The sequence below is a fragment of the Onychomys torridus genome, chromosome 7 (genome assembly GCF_903995425.1).
Source record: "Onychomys torridus chromosome 7, mOncTor1.1, whole genome shotgun sequence".
Classification (NCBI taxonomy): Eukaryota; Metazoa; Chordata; class Mammalia; order Rodentia; family Cricetidae; genus Onychomys; species Onychomys torridus.
Genome location: NC_050449.1, coordinates 84,951,582 through 84,979,292, shown reverse-complemented (window position 1 = coordinate 84,979,292; position 27,711 = coordinate 84,951,582). Strand labels below are relative to the sequence as shown.

General features: G+C 39.5%; 1 protein-coding gene across 1 annotated transcript; it reads right to left on the bottom strand.

The window, feature by feature from the left end:
• Positions 1–421: 421 nt before the first annotated feature.
• On the bottom strand, positions 422–27,711 carry LOC118588052 (phospholipid scramblase 2). Its single transcript, XM_036194347.1, has 8 exons — positions 27,414–27,711; positions 19,068–19,148; positions 15,365–15,597; positions 13,250–13,292; positions 11,301–11,521; positions 11,020–11,181; positions 3,190–3,351; positions 422–789 (listed from the first exon to the last, which is right to left on the bottom strand). Exons 2-8 carry the CDS (start codon positions 19,144–19,146, stop codon positions 760–762), a joined length of 930 nt encoding a protein of 309 aa, XP_036050240.1. The 5' UTR covers positions 19,147–19,148; positions 27,414–27,711; the 3' UTR covers positions 422–759.

Genomic DNA, 27,711 nt, shown 5'->3' with positions numbered 1-27,711 from the left:
AAGATCAAATTGTTCCCTGGCTGTATCCATGATAGGTTCTCAATTAACAATTGAATAGAATATAAACGGCAATGTCAAACAGTGTACCAATAGTTGTAAAAAGAGTGAGTCCTAAAAGTTAGTGTTTCTTGGCAGAAAAACGAGTCACTGAAAAGCATTTAAAATTGGTAAGTTAAGGACTTTTCAGGATTAAAATTTATAATAGTAAAGATTATAAAAGGGCTTTTGATGCTATTTCCTAAAGATAGAAGAAAATATGTTACTTTTTCTTATTCGCATTTTATTGAGTATTTCCCAGTCAACAAAATAGTAACATTTAGAAAAACTTACAAAATATTTATTATCAAAATAACATTTTTTGTAAGAAATAAACTAATTAGATTTGATAAAATCAAGTATAATTTTATAACTAACACTAGCAAGGTTTAAATGGAACAGAAAATGAGAAATAAATCAGATTATGATTTCACTTACTTTTCCATAAAATGTTTTATTTCTAAATATACATTTTCATTTTTATTAATTTAGATGTGTTTAAAGAATTAAGCCCACGTCGATTCCAATTATGTAGAAGATAAACTGTCATTTAGAAAGCAAAACTGTACACATTATGCCTCATGTATTATAGCTTAATTCTGAGAAATTTCAATATAGAAAAATACAGCCACCGATTAGTTCCCATTTACATGGTCTCATTGTGGAGATGTCAATTCTTCTCTGTTATCGTCATTAGTCCCCATCACACTGACGACTTCATTCCTATTCACAGCCTTCAAAAAACATGTAATCCTAGACAAAAACAAAACATAGAAATAATTTTTCAGAAACAAAGAATGGCCTATTCTCAGATACAAAAAGCTAAGAGCACTTAATGCCCAATGACATAATGTCATCCAAGATAAATGAATGTAATGAGGGTAAATGCTGGAAAGTCTATAAAGAAGCACGACCTTCCCCTTCTGATTACAATAGCAATTAAATTCTCTAATTGTATTTATTTCTCCATGTCTGTTTCGATTTAATTAACTCCCCCGTACTTTCTCTAAATAGTTTTCACATTTCCTTTGAAATCTTTCCATCTTTCTAAGTTGAAACTTTTTTTTTGTTAATGATTTAAGTTTATCAGTGTTGCATCTCCACACATGTCTGTGCAAGCAGTGCCCATGGAGGCCTGAAGATCTCTTGGAACTGGACTAATAGGTGGTCCTGAGTTGTCACGTGGTGCTGGAATTCACACTCAGGTCCTCTGGAAGAGCCACCAGGGCTTATAACCTCTGGTCCTTTCCCTAACTACTAGTTTCTCTCTAACAATGCAATGTCTTAATTAACATGAGATCCACGGTCAGCTTTAGACTTGGTGTTGATGTAGCCTTTTCATGCAGAATGAAATAAAGATCAAGCTTTCTATTTGGCTCCGGGGCAGCAATTCTCCTCTAAACCTGCCTACTCTTTCCTCTTGTTTACTTTCTGTAACTATCAAATCTTACGGAATTTATTTCTTTCCCATTTTTTTCCTGTTCTTTTATTCCACCAACAGTAATAACTCAGCAGCAATAACACATTTTCATTGGCACAAAATGTGCTTGCATTTACAGAACATGGGGTGGTGTTTCAATATGTGCTCATATTGTATAAAGTGCAATACACATATTTACTGTCTCATTTATTATCTATTGTGGTGAAACCTTGTGAAATTCCTTCCCATGGTTTTTGTACATGCAGCATCTTCTTTGCCATAACATTCAGAAATTTCTTTTTTCCTATCTATAAATTCTCTTCCAGAGAAAACAATTGCCATTCCCCTTGCAGCCCTATTTCACATCACCATAAACTCTGAAGATTATGTTCTTCCCCTAAATGTAGGGTCTTTCACAAGTCTAGACCTTAATTTAAAATATTTCCCCCAAATTAAGGCCAAATTTACTTTCACACATTCTCTATTTGTTTACACACAACATTGCTTTTATTTAACCTTTTTGCAACAAAGAAAAAAACCAAGCATAACTCAAAGAACATTAGTTCAAAAAACCTCAGCACCTGCTCACTTGGCTTCAATAATGACTAATATGAGTAAGCTATGTCTACCTGTTACTTCATCGTATAACCCCATTCTCCTATCCACATTGTTTAAAAGCAAAAATCTTTTATCAAACCAGTTCACATTGAAAGGATACAGATAGGGACAATTGTTTTTACTAAAATACCAGAATAAATCCTTCATACTATCAAATAGCCAGTCACTGTTTATATTTACTTGAATTCTCATGTCTTTTAATATAGTTTTTCTTGAATTGATGCCCAAACACGACTCACAGTAGGTATTATGGTGACATCCTGTTTTATTTTAGCTTTATTTTACTTTGTATCTGTTTGGTTTAAGTACAGACTGCAGGGCTGCACAAGTCTTATTTATTTGTCTTGATTGCATCTCCAAATCAGTGTTTAAGATATCTCATGTTTCAAACCTTGCTACATAATGGAACCAGCTAGAACTCTATCTAGACTAAAAGCTTGGATAAAGCTTCAGAGTTGAATTTAGTAGAGTTGTAATCTAGGCAGGGAGAGTTTGAAGTCTTCTAGGTATTTCTACTGTGTAGTTAAGGCTGAGGACTACTGTCTTCTTCCAGTAATGATCAATATTAGCTGCATACTGGAATCCCCTAGGGTACTATGTAAATACTGATCATGAATGTCTGATTTATTTGAACTTTCCAGATACCTGGGTATATAAATGTGTAAATTAATTTCTCTCTTCAATCCATGAATATTCTAGAAATTGAAAGTTAGAGGCACGACTGCATACATAACTTTATTGTAATTTATAGTTATATATTTAGATGATATGATAATTTAATGATTGAACATGTTATACATTTCAATCAGACTTTTCCAGTTAAGTACAGATGCAATACTTCCACAAATCTAATTTTGTGTTTTATTAAAAAAAAAATTGAAAGACAAGAAACTCTGAATAATAAAACCTGTGTCTTGCCTTGTGACAAGGTATAGACTCCTCAGAGAGAAAATAGTCATCCATATCCGAATTTCAGGATTACATGCAATTAAAGAGCTATAATAAAGTGGAACCTTGTGTAAAACCCATTAGTGTAATAATGTCACTTTGGGACACACCATCTGCCCAATCACTATGGAACAATTTCTACTAAGGATTAGCAAGAACAGACTTACTAAGAGGAAACATGCCCCGAGTGTCACAGCCTTCATCTTCACATCCAGGTCTAGTGGGAACTGGATCCCAAAGTTATCTGAATCTGTGAAGGTCTCTTTCACACACCCAGACCATTGCTTGGAGATCTTGCCAATTCTAGATTGCTCATCAAGAGACTTGATCTACATATGAAAAAAGCGTAAGAATTTGAAGAATGTGTATGGCAAGCCTACTTTCAAAACTGGAGTAAAGCCAGACAAATATTTTATTTAAATTATCTTCAAAAATGTTTTTTTCACAAATTTCTAGAGGCTATTGGGAAAACAAAAGATGAAACTCTTGTTCCATTATCTGCTTTGAAAAGGATAGCTTTTACACATGTGTAAATGTGGCAGAGGTTGTGGTGGTATTGTGTTCCTCAAAATATTGTGCATCCTAATAAATTTATCTGAGGTCAGAGAACAGAACAGTCACTAGATATAGAGGCCTGAAAATAGTGGCACACACGCCTTTAATCCTAGCATTCCAGAGGCAGAGATCACCTGGATCTCTGTGAGTTCAAGGCCACACTGGAAATAACTAGGCATGGTGACTCATGCCTTTAATCCCAGGAACTGGTGGCAGAAAGCAGAAAGGCATTTAAGGCATGAGGATGAGGAATTAGATGCTGGCTAAACTTTCAGGCTTTTGAGTAGCAGTTCAGCTGAGATCCATTTGGATGAGGACCCAGAGGCTTCCAGTCTGAGGAAACAGGATCAGCTGAAGAATTAGCAAAGTGGGGTGGTTGTGGTTTGTTCTGCTTCTCTGATCTTCCAGCATTTACCCTAATACCTGGCTCTGGGTTTGTTTTAATTACTGAGTCCTCTTAAGATTCATACAAGAGGCTCATTGCCACTTGTACTTAAATACTTAAAGACCAGCTGGTGAGTGGAAGGAACCAACAAGAAGCTCCATGGAAGGCTCCCGGAGCAGAGATGGGGTAGGACTTGATAACAAGTACAGAGTAAAACATGCAAGAGAAGCATGTGAAATCAGATTTCCAATGTGGAAAAGGTTCTGATTTGGGGACTCTGTGGGAGGAAAAGCCCATTTTACAGTAGAATGGGTAGGACACTAACTAAAGCCACTCCATAGAGGGCATGTGGATGCTCACCAAGTATGTATACATAGACATGAACCAAATGAAGAGGAGGTATGTCCTTTCCAAACCTGCAAAAGACATCAAAAGAGGAACAGCCTCCTTTAATGCTCTGGCCTCAGACAGGATCCACCAAGTACACACAGGGACATTCAGAGGTAGTCAACATCTTGGTGTGGCTGGAGGAGGATGGTACCTTAAATGTGATTTACTTCTAATAAGAATGAAGTCACAAATTATTGCTCATAGAATGGTACTTTACTTCACACCCACACTAGGTGGTCCGCTTGGGGAAGGGTTTTTGTTTTTGTCTTTTAGGAGAATGAAGGCTAACGAATCTGAAGACAGTTGGACAAATGAGACAACTGAAGAAAAAGGACAAATCATCTGTCCCAGGAAAAAGAGTAAAATGGCCTATGGGTATATCATCTACAAAATTTCATAAATCTTCCTAAATGTTTGTTTTTGCTGTCTCTAAAAAATTAATACTATTGGTCTTCTTGTAGTCCCAGTTTAATTAAAGTTTAAAGCTGACTTTGGAGTTGGAGAATGGCTCTCTCCTCCTTTAAACGCAAGCATGTTGTTAAAAGGAAAATGAAAACTCCCTGTATCATACCAGAAGAAAGAGCCATCTTCTGACATGGGACAGGAGAAAAACCAAATTAATTAAGGGACTATTCTATTACTAATCTCAATTCTTTGATTCTATTCTGATTATTTAAACTTTTCTTAAAGTATGAATTTTATATCAAAATTTACAATATATATATAAAACTTTGTTAAGATAATAATGGTCATATAGAGTGCTAATTAATTCTAGAGAAAAGGCTTTGATTAGCTGCCTATACATGTCTTTGTGTTCAAGTCTCTTTTCAGTTTTCTGCAGGAAATCACAGCCAGGCCTAACATCAACTGAAATCTCCAGGAAGAAGATGGGGCCCCACAATGACAATTCCACGTGGAAAATAATATAACTAAGCTGACAAACATCATCTACAGATCAGCTTTGGACTACAAAGTGCTTAGAGCAATTCTGAGATGGCTAGCTGAGATGATCCAGTTTCAAAGACTACTAGAATAAGGACTTAAGATAAACCCTGAACTTTGGCATTATGGATAACGAAGAATATAGTTACCTTTCCTAGAATTTGACAATTAACCCCAAATTTTTCTTTTCAGAATAAAGATAACTTCGCCCATACCCAGCAGGAAGCAATTTTAAGAATACGACACCCACATTCCCAAAGGGGTGGTGAGGGGTGGGTGGTTTTTTGGTCTTTTTATGGGTATTGGGTCTGGGATAGTTTTCATTGTTTAGGAGGGTTGGTTACAAGTTGTTGTTAAGGGTTAGGAAAAGGGCTAGGCAAAAGGTGCTTGTTAAAAAAAAAAGAGAAAAAGAAAAAGACAATTACTAGTTTTAAATACTTTACATTCAATTGGATTGTTTTATATTGTATACAAATTATTATTGAGATTGAGATTGTTAGAATATACCATACATGTATTTCTAATCTTGCTCGAGATATTGTATTTATACCATTCATTTAACAATATAATGCAATTTGCTAATCCTTGAATGTTAGTATTACCAACTATTAGGATATATAGAAATGAAAGTTAGTCGTTAGACATTACAACTGAACTTATAGTCATATTAGGTGTGTTTTCAAGATCAAACAGACCTATTTTAGATAGGTCATCTTCAAACCCTTCAGAGATCTACAGTAGAATATGGCATTTAAAACATTTTAATAACTTAGGAATTTTTCTTTTTTGCTATGACTATGAGACATGTCGGCTCCTGGCAGTACCAATCTACTTCAGAGAAAATATGGGCATTGAAGAAACTGCATATGGAGTTAACTTTCATTGTGGCAAAAGTTAGCCACTGGACAACAAAGTATCCTCGAATCAACTGCTGACAAACAGGACAGACAGGACATGAAACCAAGGACTACCGAGGGCATCTTCTGAAGCCAGGACAATATGGCACCATCCCTGAAGTGAGTGACCTTTGCAATCTGGAAAAGGTACAGTGCCCTTTTCTTCGAAGGCAGCTGAACAGGGAGTGGGCCGATGGCTTCTGATGTGCAATGGAACAGCACATGAAACAGTTATTCTTGAAGAATAACTAAGCTCACCCCTCTCAATAGTAGACTGGCATTTAATAGAGGGATGTGAAGAAGAATAGGATGCCGAGATGAAGCCACATATACACAGCCAAGAAAAATGGACAGCTGAATTAAAAAAAACATCAATAATTTCCAGAATTTAAAATCCTGAATCATGACATGACACTAATGGAATTCAGGTGTTTCTGGTACATGGACTGCTCTCACCAAATGTGAGGTCAAACTGTTAACCTTGTATACATCCTAGTTCACAAAGGAGTCTGTCAGATACGCTAAGCCTATAGGCTGAAGATGATGCCACAACACTGAGGAGAAACCTTAGGTGACTGTCCAGGCAGCTGACTGTGTCTGTCAACTCACATTTTTTTTGGAAGCTGCTTGCATGCACTTCCTGTTTTTATTTTTTATTAGGTAGTATTATTTCCTTCTTGGGTCTCTGAGGGAGTTGAAGATCAGTTAGTTATAGTTATAATTATCTTTGTTAAGGATTTCAGAAAAACTCACCAAGAGCTGTAAGTGTATAAATTTGAAAGACATTATAAGACAGTTCCATTAGTAATATAAGTTAGGATAGAAAGTGAATCAGGTACATTTTGGACTTACCAAAATAGGATAGATAATGGAATTATTTTCTCTGAATTTGTCAAATGTAAATGGACTAGACATTATTCAGGTATTTATTGTTTGTATATATGGTATATATAGTTATTGTACTTTTGTATATAGTTTTTCTTATATTAGTTATAACATTTTCCTTTTTTTCTTTTTATTAAAATAGAAAAGGGGAAATATAGTGATATTTTATTTGTATTGAAATGTGATTTTAGTTGTATGTTAATAAAGTTGCCTTGAGGTCAGAGCAAGCCAGAGTAGAAGCTGGGCGGTAGTGGTGCACGCTTTTAATCCCAGCACTTGGGAGGCAGAGCTAGGTAGATCTCTGTGTGTTCAAGGAAAAAGCTAAGCATGGTGACCCACGCCTTTAATGCCAGAAACCCAACCTTTAATCCCAGGGAGTGCGGGCAGAAAGAGAAAGGTATATAAGGAATGAGCACCAGGAACTAAGTGAGAAAAGCATGTAGTTAAGCATTTGGTTGGTTAAGCATTCAGGCTTTGGAGCAACACAGTTCAGCTGAGATTCATGTGGAGGAGGACTCAGAAGCTTCCAGCCCGAGGCAACAGGATCACCTGAGGAACTACCATGGTGAGATAGCTGTGGTTTGTTCTGCTTCTCTGATCTTCCAGCATTCACCCCAATAACTGGCCTCGGGTTTGACTTTATTAATAAGACTCTTTAAGATTCCTGTTACAGGTCCGTGAGAATTAGGTTTTGTCATTAAGTCTAATTTGATGACAGGGTTTGGCAGATGACTTGAGTGTTCACCAAGGCTAACTTGCTTGGTCAGGATGTGCATCCAATGGGCAGTATCACTCATAGAGCTGCTGTGGCTACAGTCCTACGACACACTTTCCTTGAGCAGATGGGAGGTCACTTCCTGGTCCTAGTTAGCGCCATCTACATGAGCTTCCACCAGTGCACAGAAACTCAGCTGACCTAAAGGCCATGACGTGAACACAGTGACGCTGATTTGAAGTCATGAACCATTACAGTTGTGTCAGATATGACGTTATGATAAGCCGGCTTAAAACAAATCCTCTTTGTAGTATTTTAGTATTTTATTTGCAATAGCTGTCATAAAACCTCATACACATGTTTGAAGTGTGAATTATATTATGGAAGATAAGTGGAAATTTGTCAGCATCATAAACCCAAAACTAAAGATCAACATATAACTATTTACCAGTTTTTAAAAAGTAAAAAGCAGTAATCTAAAATTAACTGAATTTATTTTCCGATGTATATGCAGTTTTGCTGGAGGGGGGATCAGAAACGTGAATTGTAAATTACAGTCAAAAGTAACCAGAACAAAAGAATTTTTAGCTAAATTTAAGAATTTCTTATAGTGTGTGTGTGTGTGTGTGTGTGTGTGTGTGTGTGTGTACCTGCACACCTAGCGTAGGTGCAGGAGTCTGAGGCCAAGTTGGGGATGTCACTTTTTTCTCCTTCCATTACTAGCCCTGTGGAGAGAACTCAGACTGTCAGACTTGGTAGCAAGTGCCTGTGGCTGCTAAGCCACACCTCCAGACCCCAGGTAGCATTTTAAACAAGACACCTGAACAAGACAGTTTCATCCCTAAATTAATGAACTGGCACAACAAAAACTGCTATTGATCTACTCACAGTTCTAACATTATTGTTAGAGGCTGCTACTAACATTTCCCACTTTTAAGACATGAACATTGTCATCACTAACTCTAGGCAATGGAACAAATAGGCGTTTCTAAGTTCTGTCAAAGACAAGGAGATAGATGTCATTATTCTAAATCTATTATAAAGAGAGTAACTCATTTAAGGCAATGGGTATTTGAAGTATCCACGATCATTAAGAATATCACAAAACTCCAGTTTTGTTTTTTTTTAATTAAGCATATGACAGCAAAATTTCCCTTAGTATCATTACTTGACTAAAAAAAAGAAAATCAATCTATCATATGTTGTAACTAAATACTTACTACCTTCTCTGAACCTCACACAGGCATAATGTTCTGTATGAATAATTATCATTACAAATGTTCATAAGTGTTTTTATACACCCATATCACAGGCATATTTTTTTGTTACAGGTATTTTCTTAAAACTCTCAGCTCTGTCCTTAGATGTGCATTCTGTAAGAGGAGAAAGCCACTTTAACACACCCAGATTCTCAGAGAAACTGAGTCCATATGAATACAGGAAGTGCTGTAAAAACTGAATGAACCTGGAAAGCAGAAACCTTTGGGAGATCTGGGGTTGGGGTACCAGAGTTTCCACAATGTGACAGCTCTGCTCAGCTTTGGAGACTCTTTCCTCTGTGTGGACATTGAGTCCAGTTTCTCCTCATTTTGATTTTCCAAGAAAAATACATGGATTTTAAATTTAACAAATTCCCCATCTTTAAATGCTTGCCAGTAAAAACAGAGCAATGAGCCTGGCTAGGACATTTGTTGTAGAAATCGTATAATGTCAGACATATTCAAATTCCAATGGCCTAATTTCCTGCAAGGGTTTATCAGAGCCCAGAGAACTGTGTAATATAAACAGAGAGAAATGTGCCTGATGCAAGAGCTGCATGGGCCAAGATCCTGTTGGAAGCCTACAGATGCTACTGAGCTCTATGTATGTGAAATTGCTTCCTATTATTGTATTTCTGTTATAGAGTTTATTTTATGAGTTGAGAGAACTGAACTGTTAAAAAAAAAATAACCTGTTAGTGAAAAACATTATGGGAATGGGTATGTCCCTAAAAAGTCCTTATTTTCTTTTATTTCTTGAGGAAGTGAGTTAAACAGTGCCAGGCAGTGAGATGACATCTGCAGAGGTCATGTGGCTGCAGAGGTCACGTGGCTGCAGAGGCTACTGACTGAAGAGTGTTGGACCTCTGCACTGAGAAAGCACAGGAGCGGGCTTCATGACTGGCCCCTCCAAGGCTGCTGGGAAGGAGCTTTGGGAGGGTGTGCAGGAAGATGAATCACATTGAGGCAGGATGGAACAGGACAGCCTGAGGTTAGTTCACACTACCGGGAATAGGGTGTGTAATTTACAGCTTAAGTCCTGTTTATTTCAGGAATTTTCTACTCCAGATTTTCAAGTTCACTCTGGGCCATGGAAAATTTGGAAAATGAAACATCAGAGAAAAGACATGGCTTCTACTCACCATACTGAAACTTCATCACATCAGTGGGGTTTTGACAGGAATTCCAAGTGACAAAATTTGTATACATTCCCAAGAGCTGGTGAGGTTTATAATGCAGAATGAGGGAAGAAAGAAGGGCCCTGGAATACTTTAAGTGTTTTGGTTACTCTTAGATTTAAAATGAATAATACTGTCTTAACAGAAGGAAGAGTCTCTCTGTCTGTCTGTCTATCTGTCTCTGTGTGTGTTTGTGTGTGTATTAATGTATTCATGTTTGTGCATGGTACACATGGTATGTATGACATGGTGAGTAAAGATGCCAAAGGTCAAAGTTAGATGTCTTTTATCACTGCCTACCTTATTGAGACCAGGTCCCTTGCACTGAGACAGACTTTTTCCTATTGAGCTAGACTGGCTGGCCAGCAAGCCTTAGGAAGCCTTCCCCTCACACACACACCTGCACTGGAAGTAGAGGTGGATACTTGCACACTAAGGTTTCCCTGTGGGTTCTGGGATCCAGGTCCAGGGCCTCATATTTGCACAGTAAACAGTCTAGCCATTCAGTAAATCACTAGCAAAAACTATGGAATTTTTAAATGCTGGAAGGTTTTTCTTTTCCTTCTTATTTATCTGAATTGACCTGTGTTTGCATGACACTGAGAATACTCCACATTAACTTTTAATCAGAGTAATGACCTTTGCTCTGAAAAATTAAATGACCATTAATTGGATGGGCACACATCAACTTACACTATTTAAGTAATGCATTGGGAACATCCTATGGGAATATATTCCTTTCATGTCAGGAAAGCACATCCTATGAACATTATGAGACTTGAGACTTCTTACCTCAAAGTCAATGTCTGTACAGCAGGTGCATGCAACACATGGGCCAACAACTTTTAGAACATCCTGCTTCTTCTCATTTTGAAGAGTCAACTTTGGCAGACAAGGGTGCCAGGTCTGAGTCACATAACCTACCGGCACACCAGGAGGAGCTTGGATTTCTATCTACAAAAGCAAGAAGAGTACATGTTGAATGTAACCATAGCCACACAGTCCAGGTTTAATGCATTCTTGAAAACCCCTGTTGCACTCCTTCTCAGCTGCCATGGGAACTTCACACTGACCTCCTGGAGGCAGCAGGGGAAGCAACAGCTACTGCATCTCAGGGGTCTCTCCAGAGTCATGACTTCTCGGCCCAGATTATCCAGGATCCTCAAGGTGAAAGGTCTAGCTGCTTCACAGCAGTTTCGAGTACAGCAGTCAGTGTCTTCCACAGCTAGGTAAACCATCTGCCCAAGGCTGTTCTTGATTTCAAACTTATTGTTTGTTTCAAAGCCTGTTAAGACTGAAAACACACAGGGGAACCACAGTCACCACTTTGTTAGGAACAGTGACTCTCTCCTAAGGTAGCAGTGGGAAGGTGTGCGTGCCTGAGGCTGCAGGCAACAGTGGGAAATGGGAAACAAGCAGTGCAGTGATGATCTGGACTCAGGACTCGGCAGTGGGAAAGGAGAAGATGAAGGTAAGAAGGAAAGGCATCGCCTGTATGTGAGACTTCCTAAGGGAGCAAGCTCCATCTCCACCTCCATGGACTCTTATCACAAGGGAGCTTCAGTGTCTGTGGTGGTGGAGTGGTGAGGGAGAAGGAGGGGCTAGGTGTGTGGATAAATGCCCAGTCTTCTCATCTGGCAGAGTTTTGCTTTGGAGCTTACAGAGTGATTATGTGTAGAGTCTCTCTGTGTGTATACACACACACACACACATACACACACACACACACATACCTCAAACTATTGACCAAGGAACACATATATACCTTTCCACACTATTTGAGCAAAAGCAATGAGAAGGATTTTTTTAAAGCACAGATGTGTAAATGGAGAGCGAAGCTGGAAGTGAATCTGAACAGGACATCAGGCCTTGGAAATGGGCTGTTATATATTAAGGATGCTTGCCCTACCAAAAATAGTCTATAGGTTCTTTGAAATGGGGCTATGGGACTATGATAAAAGCAAAATCAGTTCTATCCATACTTATTAATTATAACTGACCCTATGACCCTGGACATGTTATAGAAAATCAAACAAATGTCTGGAGATAAAATGATGTAATCTATATCCTTTGGAAAATCGTGAGTCTGTCTTTTTCTAATGAATCTGTATAAATAAAGAAGCAACCTGATTGCTACTCAGTCTGCAATATTCTCCCCATCATCGTGCGGAACTCACTTCTTTCCTTGTGACACCTTACCTCTTCTTGGGACCTGTGAATCGCTGGGGCTGCCCCGCCCCCCAGCAGAGGTGTTTTCTAGATTCCAGCCAACTTTTCACAATGCCCCACTAGCTAGAAGAGGATACTCGTTCATACATCTTTCCTGGCTGCCTCCTGGTAGGTGTGGTGATGCGCCTAGTGGTGTCTTAAGTTATTTTTGCATCTGGGGACACCGGGTCCAAGGAAGCATCTGGAAGCACTCCCCTTCCCCTCAGACCAGGAGCGATCTGTGAGGAGCAGCCTTGGGAGGGCTGTGCTCAGTCCCTCCGACACCAAACGCGTTGCACCTCAGCTGGGAATCCACAGCCCACGATGTGCAGATTCCACAGACCTCCTCTGTACTTCCAGCAGAAGCTGTGGTTACTAACAAAGACTTTACAAAGGGATCATCACTGTCCTAATTCCTAAGGACCATCACTCTGGGAGCCAAACCATTGCCTGAGGTTCCGTTCAAGTCTCAAGTTGGTCACGCACTGGCAGCGGCAAGGAGCTAGGAGTCAGGTGAAGGGCGAGGAGAGCTCAGTGCAAGCCGGGAAAGAGAGCACAAGCGTCGACTGTCCTTTCTAACACAGTGAGATCTCAAGGGAACACAGGTCCAGCAGAGGAAGCTTTGATCACCTGACTCCTACTTCTCAGAAGTGGACAGGAGAGGACATTCCTATCTCTTTACAGTGAAGAGAGACATCGGTAGCCTCCTGGCTGAGCTCCCACAGACAGTGCTGTAGGAGAGGCAACTGGCAGGCCCATAACTGTATAAATGGCCCCTGTTTCTAGAAATACCATCAATACAACGGATACACACCTTCCAGAAGTTCCGTTTGCTGGTGAATCAGAATCTGATCTATCTGTTACGGAAAAGAGAATGTGCATGGGGTCATCTATCAATTCTTAGAAGGAGCAACATTTCACACTTTGCATTCCACTTTGTATAGCATTAAAATTTTATATTTTAACACAAATATTTATTTAAAGATATATTTATTTTTATGTGTATGAATGTTTTGCCTACATGTATGTGTGTTCCTTGTATGCAGCACTCACAAAGGCTAGAAGTGGGAGACAGACTCACTGGAAATGGAACTGAAGATGGTTCTAAGTGGCCATGTGGGTGCTGGGAATCAACCCTGGGTCCTCTGCAAGACTAGGAACTGCTCTTAATTTCAGAGCCATTTCTCCTGACCCGTACCAGTTTGTTTAAATTGTTCATTTCAAAAGCAAGAATTTGCTAGTCAAATAAAGCTGATTTATAATGGAATTCCCATAAATTACAAAACAATGTTCTTGCCAGAAGACGAGATTGAGAATTTATTTACCCATTCAAATCATTTTCTTATAGGAAGCTATCACTTATGATAATTTTCCTCAATATTTTATTTGCCTTGATTAAATTGTGTCTATTCCAGGGTATGTTTTTTAAAGATCACAATTAGGACTGAAAATTTCTCTTTTTTCTTCTATTTAAATACTCCACTTAGTCCAATCAGTGTGGCCCTTGTATACATAGGTGTGGAGGCATCCACTGGAGGATGGGAAGTCTACCAGTGATCACATCCACAAAGAGCGAGTTTCCTTCCCCAGCAGCTATCAAGTGTCCAGAGCTCCTTAGTTGGGGATGAGGACTCAGGATCCCCTCCAGCTTCACTGGAGGAATTCTGCTTGGCTCATCTTGCTCAGGTCTTTGTAGGTTAACACAGCTGCTGTGAGTTCATGAGTTCAATACTTGTACCCATCCAAAAGACAGCATTCCACAGTACCCTTCCTTATTCTCCTACTTCTACATTATCTGTCTCCTTCTCTGCAATTTCCCTAGCCGTGTGTGTGTGTGTGTGTGTGTGTGTGTTTGTGTGTGTGTATCAATTGATAACAATGTCCCCTTTATGGCTGAGCATTAATGACTGAACATTTCCAAGTCTGATGTTTGAACACACACAGGACATTGTTGGTACCATGTGTGCCAGACAGACTGGAGATGGCTTGGCTATGACAGGGCCTTCTGGATGTGTTCATAGATTGGGTGCACTTCACAGCCCTTTTACCTCACTGACTTTTCACACTTCATATTTTTGCTAAAGCTCATCATCACTGAACTATAGTTCAGAAAAACCCATACTTTCTTCCCTCACTGGAGACATGTACAATATTGAATTTTCTAAAGAATAAAGGCAGCTTTATAGTCTATAAAACTACATATATGAAAAAATTACTCTTTCTGGGCAGTGATGGTGCACACCTTTAAACCTAGCACTTGGGAGGCAGAGGAGGACAGATCTTATATATTCAAGACCAACCAGTCTACAGAGTGAGTTCCAGGACAGCCAGGGCTACCCAGAGAAACCCTGTCTCAAAAAAACAAAAACAAACAACAACAACAACAACAAAAATCCACCAACAACAGAAGCAAAGAAAAAAATTTAAAAATTGCTCTCTTTTGGGTATCACCTAAAGATAATAAGTTTTTTCCCCCCAAGGCTGTAGGTCAGTATTGGAGTAAAAGGTTTCTGTGCTCATTACCAAAGTCCACATTTAAAAAGTAATCACAATGACTGTTCCTTGGTTTTTGAGCCTCAATAAAGCAGTTAACATCTTTTGATACTAGTTTCCACTTCCAAAAAAAGGTGATAATTAACTTGTGCACACGTCACATATTTTCTGTGAGGATTGCATGTGGGACAATGACTAGAATAATGTACAATAAATACTTCCTGTTGGCTGTTATCATAGGCTGAACTCACAGGAAAAGAAAATACAATTATCTCATATTTCACTTAGCAAGTGAACTTCCTCTAGGGGAATCATGAGTAACCAGAAGACATAGAAGAAAATGTTATGCTTTGGTGAATTATTCATTTGTTGTCCAAGTCAATTAGAAATAGAAATATAGTTTTGTCTTTTGTGAGTTCTGAGTATCTGGATTTACCTGACTTAAGTATTCTAGCCCAGGTGGGCAGTTATGAAGAGGTGGTGGTGCTGGCATCCACTGGGTATTAACAAGGACGATAGTCTGGTTATTTTGAATAGGAAGTCGGGTTGCATTATAACCTTCACTGCCAGCTGTTAAGTCTGTGTAGCCAGCCCGAGGCCGTGGGTAACCAGACTGGAGACTTTGGTAGTGAGTTTGGAGTTTGGGGTGTCCAGTATGTTCTGTAGGTCCTGAAATAAGAGCAAAAAAAAAATGATTTGCAACTTCACAGAGAAAAGGTATCAGTTTATAGAAAAGTATCCTGCAACCTCCCACACAGAAGTTCTGGTCTACGATGTTGAAGACTTTTCAATGAAGTATCTGTGGTTTATACTTGTGGTTATTTATTCTTCATATCTATAATTAGGAGCAAGTAATAACTATTGTTGTACTATTCATATAAGCCAAGATGTACAATCAGCCTACCAACAGATGATGAAGAAAATTTAATACACACACACACACACACACAGAGGTTTAGATAGGGACATAGCTACAGATATTATTAATCTAAATATGGTTATGAATAATGGTTTATTCAGTCGTAAAGAAGCATGAAATTATTTGTATGTATGAAGATGTATGAAACTAGACATCACCACATAATGAGACCCAAGCCAGATGCACAGGTGTTTCTGTCACCACAGAGTGACTCTGGATCATACTGATTTTCTATCTGATTATTGGGTTTTAGACAATTTTTTTTAAAATCTGACCTCTGAAATGAACTACAGTATGCTCTCTCTCTCTCTTTATAGCTCCTACGTATGCACCACCCATGTGCACAAATACACACATGCATGCATGCACACACAGTTTAGAGCAACAGAGTGAAGATCACAACAATTTAAAAAAGAAATTAGCAGACAAAGTAACACATTGCATGGTGACATTAACATATCATATCTCCTCCTTGGCTCACAATTCATCTTCCATCACCCTCTTGTGTATCGCCCTGTATCTTCCCACTGGGTTCTGACTAGTGCCCCAAATAGCTGAGTCTGCTTTCGATCTTATGCAGATATGTTTCTAAATCTAGATTCTACACACAAAAATAATAATAAAAAAAAATAGGGATATCTGTTTTGGGAAATTTGGCTTCTTTCTGTTTTTTTTTTTTGTTGTTGTTGTTGTTATTGTTTTGTTTTGTTTTTTCATATTTGTTTTTTGAGATGGTTTTACTGTACTGGCAGGTCTTTAACGTGCTATGTAGGCCAAATTCAGAGAGATCCATCATCTATCTGTCTCTGCCTCCCAAGTGCTGGGCTTACAAGCGTGCACCACCACACCCAGCCTGGTTTGTATCTCTTAATATGGTGCTGTGTAGTTTCATCCATCTTCTACAAATGACATTTCACTCTTCTTTCATACCGAATAAAACCTGTATGTGTGTGTGCATGTTCTTCATCCATCTGCTGATAAGCATCTAGGGTGACACCATGCTTTGGCTCTTACAAATAGTATAGTAAGCAGAATAGATAAATGTTTACCTGTGGTATGCCGACAAATTCCTTTCTGAAGGAATGTGACAGTTCCATTTTAATTTTTGGAGGGACCTATAAAACTATTTTTTAATTGAATGCATTAATTTACCAAAAGTACATAAATCTCGAACCCCCATTCATGACCTTTATTGCTGTTTGCTTCAGGAGGACTGAGGGGGTCCCTGCAGGTGTCACACAAGGACACAAACTATACCAAAGAGATGAGAATGGTAACCTGCTGCATATTGACTTCATCAACCTGCATTAGACTCCCAGGAGTCTAATAAGAGGTGGTTTATTTCCAATGTATTTCAGCCCAGTATTGTTTTTTGAGATATCTGTACACTGCGTGAAGATGTATTGCTGGTGTTATAAACAGCTGAACAGGAGAGGTAGATGAGAATTTCAGGTGTACAGAGAGATGAGGTATCAAGCCCCTTGACAAAACATAGATTTAAAAATATGGGTTAAGTTATAAGAACTAGGTAGGAAAAAAGTGAGCTAAGGCAGAGTTTTTATAGTTAATAGTAAGTCTCCCATATCATTATTTGTAAGCTGGTGGCCCAAAGAAAAATTTGGAAATAGTTTCCTGGTGTAACACAACCCCCCTTGCACAAGGAAGCATAATTACTTTGAAACTCAACTCAGGAAGTTGGTGGTTCTTCCAAGAAAGATGGCTTCTAGAGATATACTGCATGTACTAGCTTAAGGGCCTATGGAAGGACTGGCCTAGTCTTGGTCAAACAGATAGTTTAGAAGTCATCTGGGCTATTAGTCACCTCTGGTCCTGATTGCGAGAGTTTGGGGGAAGACTCTGACTATAAGGGTCATTTAGATTATTAGTCACCTCCTGTCCTGGTTGTATGAGCTCGATATGGCCTGGCCCAAGAGATCACAAGGCAGTTAATCATTTCCAGTTCTCAGTTTTTTGGGAAGAACAGGTTTTTCGTCTTTCCTCAACCAAGTTACCTTTTCTAGTATACTCCATGACTGATACTGACTGAATTTAACATGTATGCCTACTTTCAATTAGCTATAAGGTTAATTAAAACTGTTCTGTGGGTGCCTAGGTTAAATTACGGACAATCTAGAAATTCTCCAAGTATTGTGTCTATGAGAACAGACGTTTTCCACCCAGGCCTCCTCACATTAGAACCACCTGGCTTTTTTGGAATTACCAGCCATCGTTTAGAGGTGTGGTTTAATTGCCCTGTGAACGTTCTCTGTATTAGTATTTTTAAATGAAAATTAATGACAGCCATGGTTGTGAAGTGCTGCCTTAGAGCTCTGGAGCTTAGCCAGCTCCTATTCCTTTAATTGCAAACATCTGGATAAGACCCAAGACCCACAGGGAATTTTCTAAGACAATTACCCAGGCCATTCAACTCCCAAGCCAATCTGTTTGCTCAGAAAAGAAAACGAAGCACATGTACCCTTCTGCTCAACCAGAACATCTCTGATATTAATCCCCAGTGTGCTCCCTGAGGATCTGGATAGCCTGCGACTGGAAAAGCTGGGTACACCATCAGCACTGGCATTTACAAAAGTCCAGTAATACTGACAATTGCATTTCCCAGATCTCTGAAATAGTTTTCTTTTTGAAAAGATAAATGAACATCTAGTATGTATTACGTGTGACTGGAGAATGGGGCAGTAGGTATAAAGGAGTAAAGCCTTCGTATGCGTTACAACATGAAGATGAGGCTTCTATGAAGTGATGACATTTCTATTGTCAGCAGCTTCCAGGTTTATGTTTCTGTTATTTTTCACTGAGTACAATTAATTCTAAATACTTCACAGTTCAAAAACCCCCACAGTTAAATCTCCTAAACATCATCACATGAAGCAAATTTCAGCACAAACAGCCAACAAAACATTTACTTACTATCTGTATCAATATTTAATTTATTAATAATATTATATTTCGTGAGTAAATATAAATTTGTGTATGGCATTAGTTCTTCATAACATTTACTGTCCTTTATAAATAAAAAAAATATTTATTTCCGAAGCATGTATAATCTAAAACAAAACAAAAACCTAGGTCACTAACACTTCTTCAATGCAATTATAAGAACAATAATTACTAAAATAAAGACGTAGTCATCACCTCTTTCTCTCTTAGGAACATCAATTGGTTAGTGCTACTTCTTTTTCTTCTGCAACAAGTATCTTACCTTGGAATGCTGATGGTGGATACTGAGGGGCATACCCAGCTGGCAAATGTGTTCCTGGGCCAGGAGCCTCCATTTGCATGCCTGCAGTTCAGAGAGAGGTACATGTTTATCAGCTTACATGAAATGTGCGCTGGGAAGAGTGTACAATGCTAAGACAAAGTGCGGGGCTGAACCGAGACATGCAAAGTAAAGTCAACACATCGAGTTGTGCCTGTCGCGGAGCCAGCATGTAACCGAATCCCATTTGCAGCACCTTCTCTTCTAGGTAGCTTGAGGCAGCTCTGGGACTGAGGCCAAATCCCCGGGATTTTTTCATATGTGACATTAGAACCAAGATCGTTTTAAAAGTATGCGTACATAGACAGTGTAGAAAGTAATAAAACTCCCTGTATGTGGTGATGGTACAGCCAGAAATGTGGATTGCTTTTTAATAACTATTTTCATGAATTCTTCGAGAACTGCATACAATATGGTTTTATTATATTCACTCCAATTCCTCCGTTAACTCCTCCCAGGAGAGTACAAACCGAAGACAATCATTTATTAAACTATGAATTAAGTGGCTTGTAATCACTGCCTTGAGAGTTAACTTTAGGGTCCTGATGTCTCTCTCAACTGTTAAGAGCACTTGCTGCTTGTTCAAAGGACTTGAGTTCTGCTGTCAGCATCCATACTGGGCAGGTCACAACTGCCTGAGACTCCGGTTCCAGTGCATCCAACACTCTTTTGGCCTTTGGGGGTATCTGCACACATAGTCTCTCTCTCTCTCTCTCTCTCTCTCTCTCTCTCTCTCTCTCTCTCTCTCTCTCTCTCACACACACACACACACACACACACACACACACACACACACACAGCGGTAAGAAAACAAAATAAATCTTTAGTAATATCCTTCTGTATTACCATTTTTATGCTTACCTTGAACCTGCATTGTTGGGGCTGAAGTGCACAAAGTTTCTATAGGTAACTGATTTCTGAAAACTATACTAGTCAGTTATCATCAAGTAACATATTACCATGGTATCTTCTATATATTATGGCTTGAATCATCTGCACAAATGTTTCAGCCTACTACATCATAGTCATGTCTCTCTAGTGAGTCATTTACCCATCTCAAGTATCAATAAATACGAAGGAGCGTCTTCTGTATTACTTTTGGTTACACTCTGGGTGACGACGGCTCTGTCAGTACAGACACTGTGATCTAGTAGTCATTATAGTTACTTTATTTTCTCTTCCACTTCTTGTTGGGTTACTGCCCGTAAATTCAAATGTTTCCATTGTTGAGTTATAGAAACATGGCCTTAACATAGAAGGAAACAGTCTGGCTTTTAAACTGATCATTTCTGCATGTAACTCTTCTGTGAACTTTTAAATATCACTCAACTCACTCATTTATGTGTGTTCATGAGACTAGATTGAAAGCCATTCTTCTCATCAAACTGTCATAACAGCTTTAGCAGTATAGAGTCCATGGCAACCACATAAACTCAGGAAACAAAGAATCCCTTGCCCAAATTCCTTTAGTATACCCTAAGTTGCCGCATATCTCTGAAATACCATGGGCCATTCCATTAGAACCTACTTCTCTGCTGTAGATGCGTGGCCTCGATGCTTACTTAGTTCTCCAATCTGTTAAAGCCCTGCCTGTAGCCCCCACTCTCACACTGGGTCTCAGAGCACATCTAAAGGAAACACACTCCAGCTCTGATGGTTTCTATGCTGCACTGAAATGACACACATTGGTGCCCTGTAACAATCCTCACCTTTTGAATGATATAAATTGCACGCATATAACTAGGACCAGATGGTCTCAGTGAGCCAGGAGCTCATAGTCTCGGGGGTTTAGGTAGCAAAGAAAGGATTCTAATTTCAGGAATCCCAAGGGGAATTGATAAAAAGAAATTAAGATAATGGGCAGATGTTCAAGTATACCAAAAATATAATAATTACAGATTAATTTTGGTACCAGCAACATAAAACAACAGGATTATCCATTTATCGTGAAGCTATCACCTTCCTCTTAAATACATATATTCTATTTGTGCATTATATGCATAATTCTCACTTATGCAGAATTTCTATTTAGGCATATAAACTCACACATATATACATATGCATGCACATACAACTGCGTGTGTGTGAAACAAAAGAATTAAATGTGACCTTAGCCAAATGAGTCTTTCTAAATTGAAGTGAATCACCACGAAGTTTCTAATATATAAAGTAACTCCGATCAACATCAGTTTACATTTGAAAGCCTTTTGTGGAATTTTACATGAAGTCAATACTGAAGTTGTTAATGAAGATCAACTCCTCAGGGGAAATATGAGGGAGATGGTCTATCTAGCCATCAAGGCTAGGTTGATTTGAGATGCATCATTTTATTGCTATTTCAACAAAGACAAAGGAAAAAAAATCAAGATCATTTCAGAGAAGCCTTTTGTTCTCCTTAGATGAGAACATTAAAAGTCTAACAAAGCAAAACTCGTTTGTTAGCATTTGATAGACACACATTTTATTAAAAAATTTCCTGAGAGAAAAAGCAGAGCATTATGACTGGTGCTCACTTAAACCAGTGTTATGAAAATATACAAAGGCATGAGTCTGAGGACTTATTAGAATGGACTAGTTGTTTATACTTAATCATTTTTTAAATTTGTTTGACTAGAATAAGCCTTCTGTACATAATATGTACACAGAAGCATAAAACTATCCCATCTGAAATGCATGCTACATATACAATGTTTACCAACACACCTAATACTTAGCTTTCCCAAAGGCTTTAAGGAAAAATTCATAGCATCTTCTCTGTTATTGAAATATTGAAATAGGCATTAGATTCTGCAGCATAAAAAAGCAAACAAAGGATAAAACATTATGGCAGAAAACAGGTAAATAGATTTAACTTAATAGGGAGAATACTGAAACTATTCATAGTGTTTGTCCATGATTTAAACAGTCCTAGAATAGAAGACCTTCTGTTAGTATGTCACAAACAGACAAGTTGACAGGCTCAGCTCAATCAGGGTGTCCTGGAACTATACACTCAGACACATGGACTGGTCTTCAGCTATCTGGTGTAGCCTCATCTAGCTAGGTTACTCCTTTGGGTTTGACCCTCTTCCCATGCTGGGTTTTTCAGAAAGACTAGAAATTGGTGGCTGGCCCATGATGGCTAACATTTTTCTGAAAGCCTTTGGGGAGAGTCCAGTGAACCAGGGGCAGAAATGGGTAGTGTCCCTTATGAAGACAACATACTCAACCTGTCTGGAAAGTTTCAATCTATCTCCCTGCCCCACCTCCCCACTTTTTTTTTTTTTTTTAAAGATAGCTTTCTTTACTGATGATGCTTGGCTAATGAAGGTTCTGCAAATTTTAACAGTGATTTTATGGATTACTGCCCATCATTCTCACCTTACTTCCATGTCAGAAAAGTACCAAAGTATATCTAAAGGTAAATTGTAAGTGATTTCTACAAGGAGAGGTGTAGGCAAGTTTTCCTTATTTTATATTAAATTTTTTTAATTTTTTTATTTTCAGTTCAGTTAACAGTTGCATTAGGATTATAATTTTTGGACTTTATTGATGTGAGATGTCTTTCTGTACTCTGTGAGTATATGCTGTTCCCCCTGGTTAATAAATAAAGCTGCTTTGGCCAAGGCAAGCTAGAGGTAGGCGGGGAGAAGGGCGGAGTCTGGCAGATGCCATCCAGCTGCAGAAGGAGCAACATGCCAGCAGACCAGTAACGCCACAGCCACGTAGCAATACTCAAGATTAATAGAAATGGGTTAATTTAAGTTGTAAGAGCTAGTTAGTAATAAGCCTGAGCAATAGGCCAGTTTGTAGTTAATATCAAGCCTCTGAACGATTATTTTATAAGCAGTTGCGGGACCAGGCGGGACGCAAAAAAACATCTGGCTACGCTTTACATCCCTATCTATGAGGTGGAAATATTTCTTTTCTAGTTTAAAAATATCTCAGCTTGTGTTTGGCTATGTGAAGGTGAGAAGTCTATTCCAAGATAGAAACTGAGACCATGGAAGGATGGGAATCTGTAAACTGTGTGTCAGGTGGCTCTTAGGCAGTTGGTGGTCCCTGCCTTCTGTGCACCAATGAGAACAAGCAGTGTTTACTCTTCCACCATGAGAATCGCTCACTCTTCACACAGAACAGACTCTAAAGTATTAGTTCATGCTCCTCTTCCCTTCTTCCTACACTGACACACTGCTATGCATCTTCGCGTGTAAGTTAATGGGGGAAGAGAACCTATCGTGAAAGCAATACATGTCTTCACTGTACCACGGATTTTAAATGCAGCAGTAACACAACATCACAAGCATTCAAAATGGTACGGCAGGAGTCGTGCTTCCAAGTTCTAGGTGCTTTTCTAAATGTTATCTGTACATGGGCCGATTAAAATGCCAACTCTATGCCTGATGAATAAAGCCAGTCAAGGCTTGCTCTGTGTGCCCCTTGTGTGCTACCATAATGATCTTTTGATTTTTCTCCATCTTTTTTCGGGGGGCAGGGTTCAAGACAGGGATTTCCTGTGTAGCTCCGGCTGTCCTGGAACTCCTTCTGTAGACCAGGCTGGCCTCAAACTCAGAGATCCATGTGCTCTGTCTCCCAAGTGCTGGGACTAAAGGCCTGTGACACCACGGCCTGGCAGTGTTCTCCGTCTTCATGGACCTATTCTCAGGCATGTCACTTGGGTTTGGAAACAGCCGGGTATACATCTGGCTTAATGAACTGGTTAATATTTATGTCATCATTATAAAAATACCTCCCATGAAAGAAAAGGAATTACAAAAAGACTTTAGGAAAAGAAGAAATATCCATGATGTATTCCTGAAGTTTTCTGGTAGAATTATCCTGTGTTCCATGCCATGTGAATCGTCATGGCACCAAACAGGATTTTGACACCATGTGATGATCACACACATCGTCTGAACCATGGAAGAAGTTCAGGGGAAGCTGAGGCATCATTTTGTTAAAGCCCGTAAGGCTACATAATTTCTACACTCTCCCAGCAAGGAGAGGGAGAATGCTGTGGGGGTTGTGACTTGTCTCCACAGTGCATGGTTTAGTAAAGCTTTTTAACCCATGCCCCAGAAATCAAGAAATTCTTTTACAGTTTTCAAAAAATATTTCTGAAATATCACAAAACTATCATGCTAATCAGATACGTAAAAAGTAGGTTTCGGCTACTTAATGAGAAATTACTAGCTAAGTATCTAAAAACAAAATTTCCCATCCCAAGTGATTCAAGATAAACCAGTTTACATGATTAAGGCCCAAAGTTTGTAACCCATTACAGCCAATCAACACTCTCTTCTGTTCCTGAGGCCATCGCCAGGATACTAAGTCTCTAATGTCCCACCAGTAAGTGAGAATGAGACACTATATTGAGGGAAAGAGGAGACAGGAGGTCAGAGATTGAGGCAAAATTAATGAAAATAAATTGCAAGTCAAATAATGTTCATGCACTCTTGGCAATGTTTGTAGATAGTTTGTGTATTTGAAAGGTTAACATCTAAAAAGACACGTACTGGAGCTGTTCAATGGTGGTTTCGGTGACTGTCCTACGGATCCAGAATAGTTGTGTTTGCGCAAATGTGCGCTAGAAGATGCCTTGGGAACATGGTACAAGCTAGAGGTGCTGTAATGGAGAAATCTGGCTAAATGCAATGTATTCTGCTGTGGATATTGCTCTGTGTAAATAAAGTTCTGATTGGCCAGTGGCCAGGCAGGAAGTATAGGCGGGACAAGCGAGTAGAGAATTCTGGGAAGTAGAAGGTTGGAGAGAGACACCGCCAGCCGCCGCCATGAGAAGCAACATGTAAAGACACTGGTAAGCCACAAGCCATGTGGCAAAGTATAGATAAGCAGAAATGGGTTAATTTAAGATAGAAAAAGTAGATAACAAGAAGCCTGCCACAGCCATACAGTTTGTAAGCAATGTAAGTTTCTGTGTGCTTTCTTGGTTGGGTCTAAGCGACTGTGGGACTGGTGGGTGAGAGAGATTTGTCCTGACTGGGCCAGGCAGGAAAACTCTAACTACAGTATTCTTTGAAACAGATTTTCTACCAAAGTCCACTTTCACATTCTAAGATGAAGCAAATATGCTTCAGAACAATTGTGGATAGCATCTTAGAGACTTTTATTCATAAACTTTGAATGTAGATTACATATCAGCTAGGACAAATGGGCACACACAAGCAGTTACACAAACATTTGCTATTTAAGTGTTTAAATATTTACATAATAAAAGCCAACTGTCACTCAGTCCTTTATGAAGTGGTAGCATCTATTCTAACAACTTATATTTCAAGTCCATTGTTGTTGTTTTTGCTCTCTTGGGGGGGGGGGGTGCTCCTACCACTGGGTTCCCAAATACGTCACACTTGGAGGCTTATTCATATTAAAAATGCTTGGCCTTAGCTTATTTCTTGCCAGCTTTTCTTAACTTTAAATTAACCTGTCCATCTTTTGCCTCCAGGCTTTTACCTTTCTCTATTTTTGTATACTTTCTTACCCTGTTGCTGGTTGTGTAGCTGGGTGGCTGGCCCCTGGGTCCTCCTCCTTCTCTGGCTCCTTCCTTCTACCCCTCCTCCCAGATTTCTCCTTCTATTAATTCTTTCTGCCTGCCAGCCCCATCTACCCTTTTCTCCTGCCTTGTCCCTTCAGTTCTTTATTAGACCATCAGGTGTTTTAGACAGGCACAGTAACGCAGCTTCACAGAATTAAACAAATGCAGCATAAACAAAAGTAACACACCTTAAAATCATACTCCACAACAACCGGTGTAAAATCAATTTAATCCTTTAGGTCTATACTAGTTCCACAATTTCTACAACAAGCTGAGAGGGGTATACATGAAGAAATTCAGGGTCTGGAGATACGAAGCAGTGGAGAGGGGGGTCACATTCAGAAAGCCTGAGTAGACAGCTGGTGAGCAAATCCACCCACTCCCTTTTACCTCTCTGTGCCATTCCTGTGCATCTGGCATTCTAGAATGCCAAGCACAGTGTGGGCTCCATTAATATTTACTGTTCAATGGCTAGCAAGATTTGTGACTTGTTCCTCTAATACACCTCCGTGCTGGCCTTGACTCAGAGTTCCACTGAACTGTGAAAGAGTATTACTAAATTGAACTGGGGCCTGATGGGATCTTTTCAAGCAGGATGCGGTATGGGACGCTAGGCATGAAGAGGAAAATGAGCAGCAGAGAGCCATCTACTACTTCCTACGCATTATGTATGACATATGAACATCTGTGTCTTGGCATCCTGTGTCACAAATGGCTTGGGGAATTCTGAAAATACCCTGTACAATCCGTATACTCTGGCCAGGTTAATGACAAGCAGAATAATTGGAAGTAGAAACAGTCACCAGACCAGAACTGATATTTTTAAAAAGTTTAATAACATCTGCTTCAAGAGAGACAGAAGCAAGCAGATACTCACAGAGAATGACCCTCCTGAGAGGGAATGGGTGTCTGAAACAGGTAAGAACAGTTGGGTGGGGGTGGTGGCAGAGCACGAGGAGAGAGGCAGGCGGATCACTGTGAGTTCAAAGCCAGCCTAGTCTACAGAGTAAGTTCCTGGATAGCCAGGACTGTTTCACGGAGAAACCCTGTCTCGAGAAAAAAAAAAGTTACTTGGTCTTAACATGCACGCTCTGTGCATTTCAACTGTGTGCACTCCATTGTCTTGTTAAGTGATACATTTTATAGCACTAACTGTCATTGAGGATGGCCCTTGGTGGTGAGGTGTCTGGGCCAGTAGACGTTAATCTCTAATGTTTGTGTTTGATCTCACAAGTACCAGGTCCAGCTACTAGTAATCAGTCAAGGACTACTAGTAAAATTCAGGTTGAGGGGAGGGTTTTTAATTTTTGCCTTTTGTCTCTACAGCTAACATTTTTTACAAATGTAGACAGTAGATATCAGGACAAGGCTGATGACCTCCATTGAGATAAGGCCTTCCCCGAATTAAACATGCAATCTTATTTACAACCTAAAGACTGAAATGGAGAGACAAAAGACCCCTCTAAAGACACTCCAGAGAATGGGAGAACTGTCTCCTTGTTAAAAGACACATGAAAAATGACCCTAAATCCCTACCCACCTGCAGGCAAACCTTACTGAGCTACATTTTACCTCTCCATCCAGAGTCTCTTCCTTGCCCCTATGCCCACCTCCACTTTCCAGGCGTCTAGGACACCTTTCCCAACTTCCAGCCCACATCTGCACCCTCAGATTCCTCTTTCTGGGGCTTCTGTGTTTTCTGTGTCCTGCAAGGGCCACAGATCCTCTTGAGACAGGCAGGGCAGCTGGCTTACCGTTGTTGAGCAGCAAATCCTGGAACCCGCTCTGGCTCTGCTCTCCAGACACCTCTGTGAAAAGGACAGGTGCCACACTCCACTAAAGTTAAAGAGAAGAGCACCTTAACGTGACCCCGTGACTCAAGTTTCGTTTCCGAGTTTTGCATATAAAAAGATTTCAATCTCTTCCGGAAAGGTACGCCCCCACACCCAAGGTGAAGCCCAGCCAAACAGGAGCTGAGCTCTGGGGCCCTTACTGCCCCACCCCCTCCTAGCTCAGAACTCATGGGAATTTCCTTTACTCTGACCTCCACGG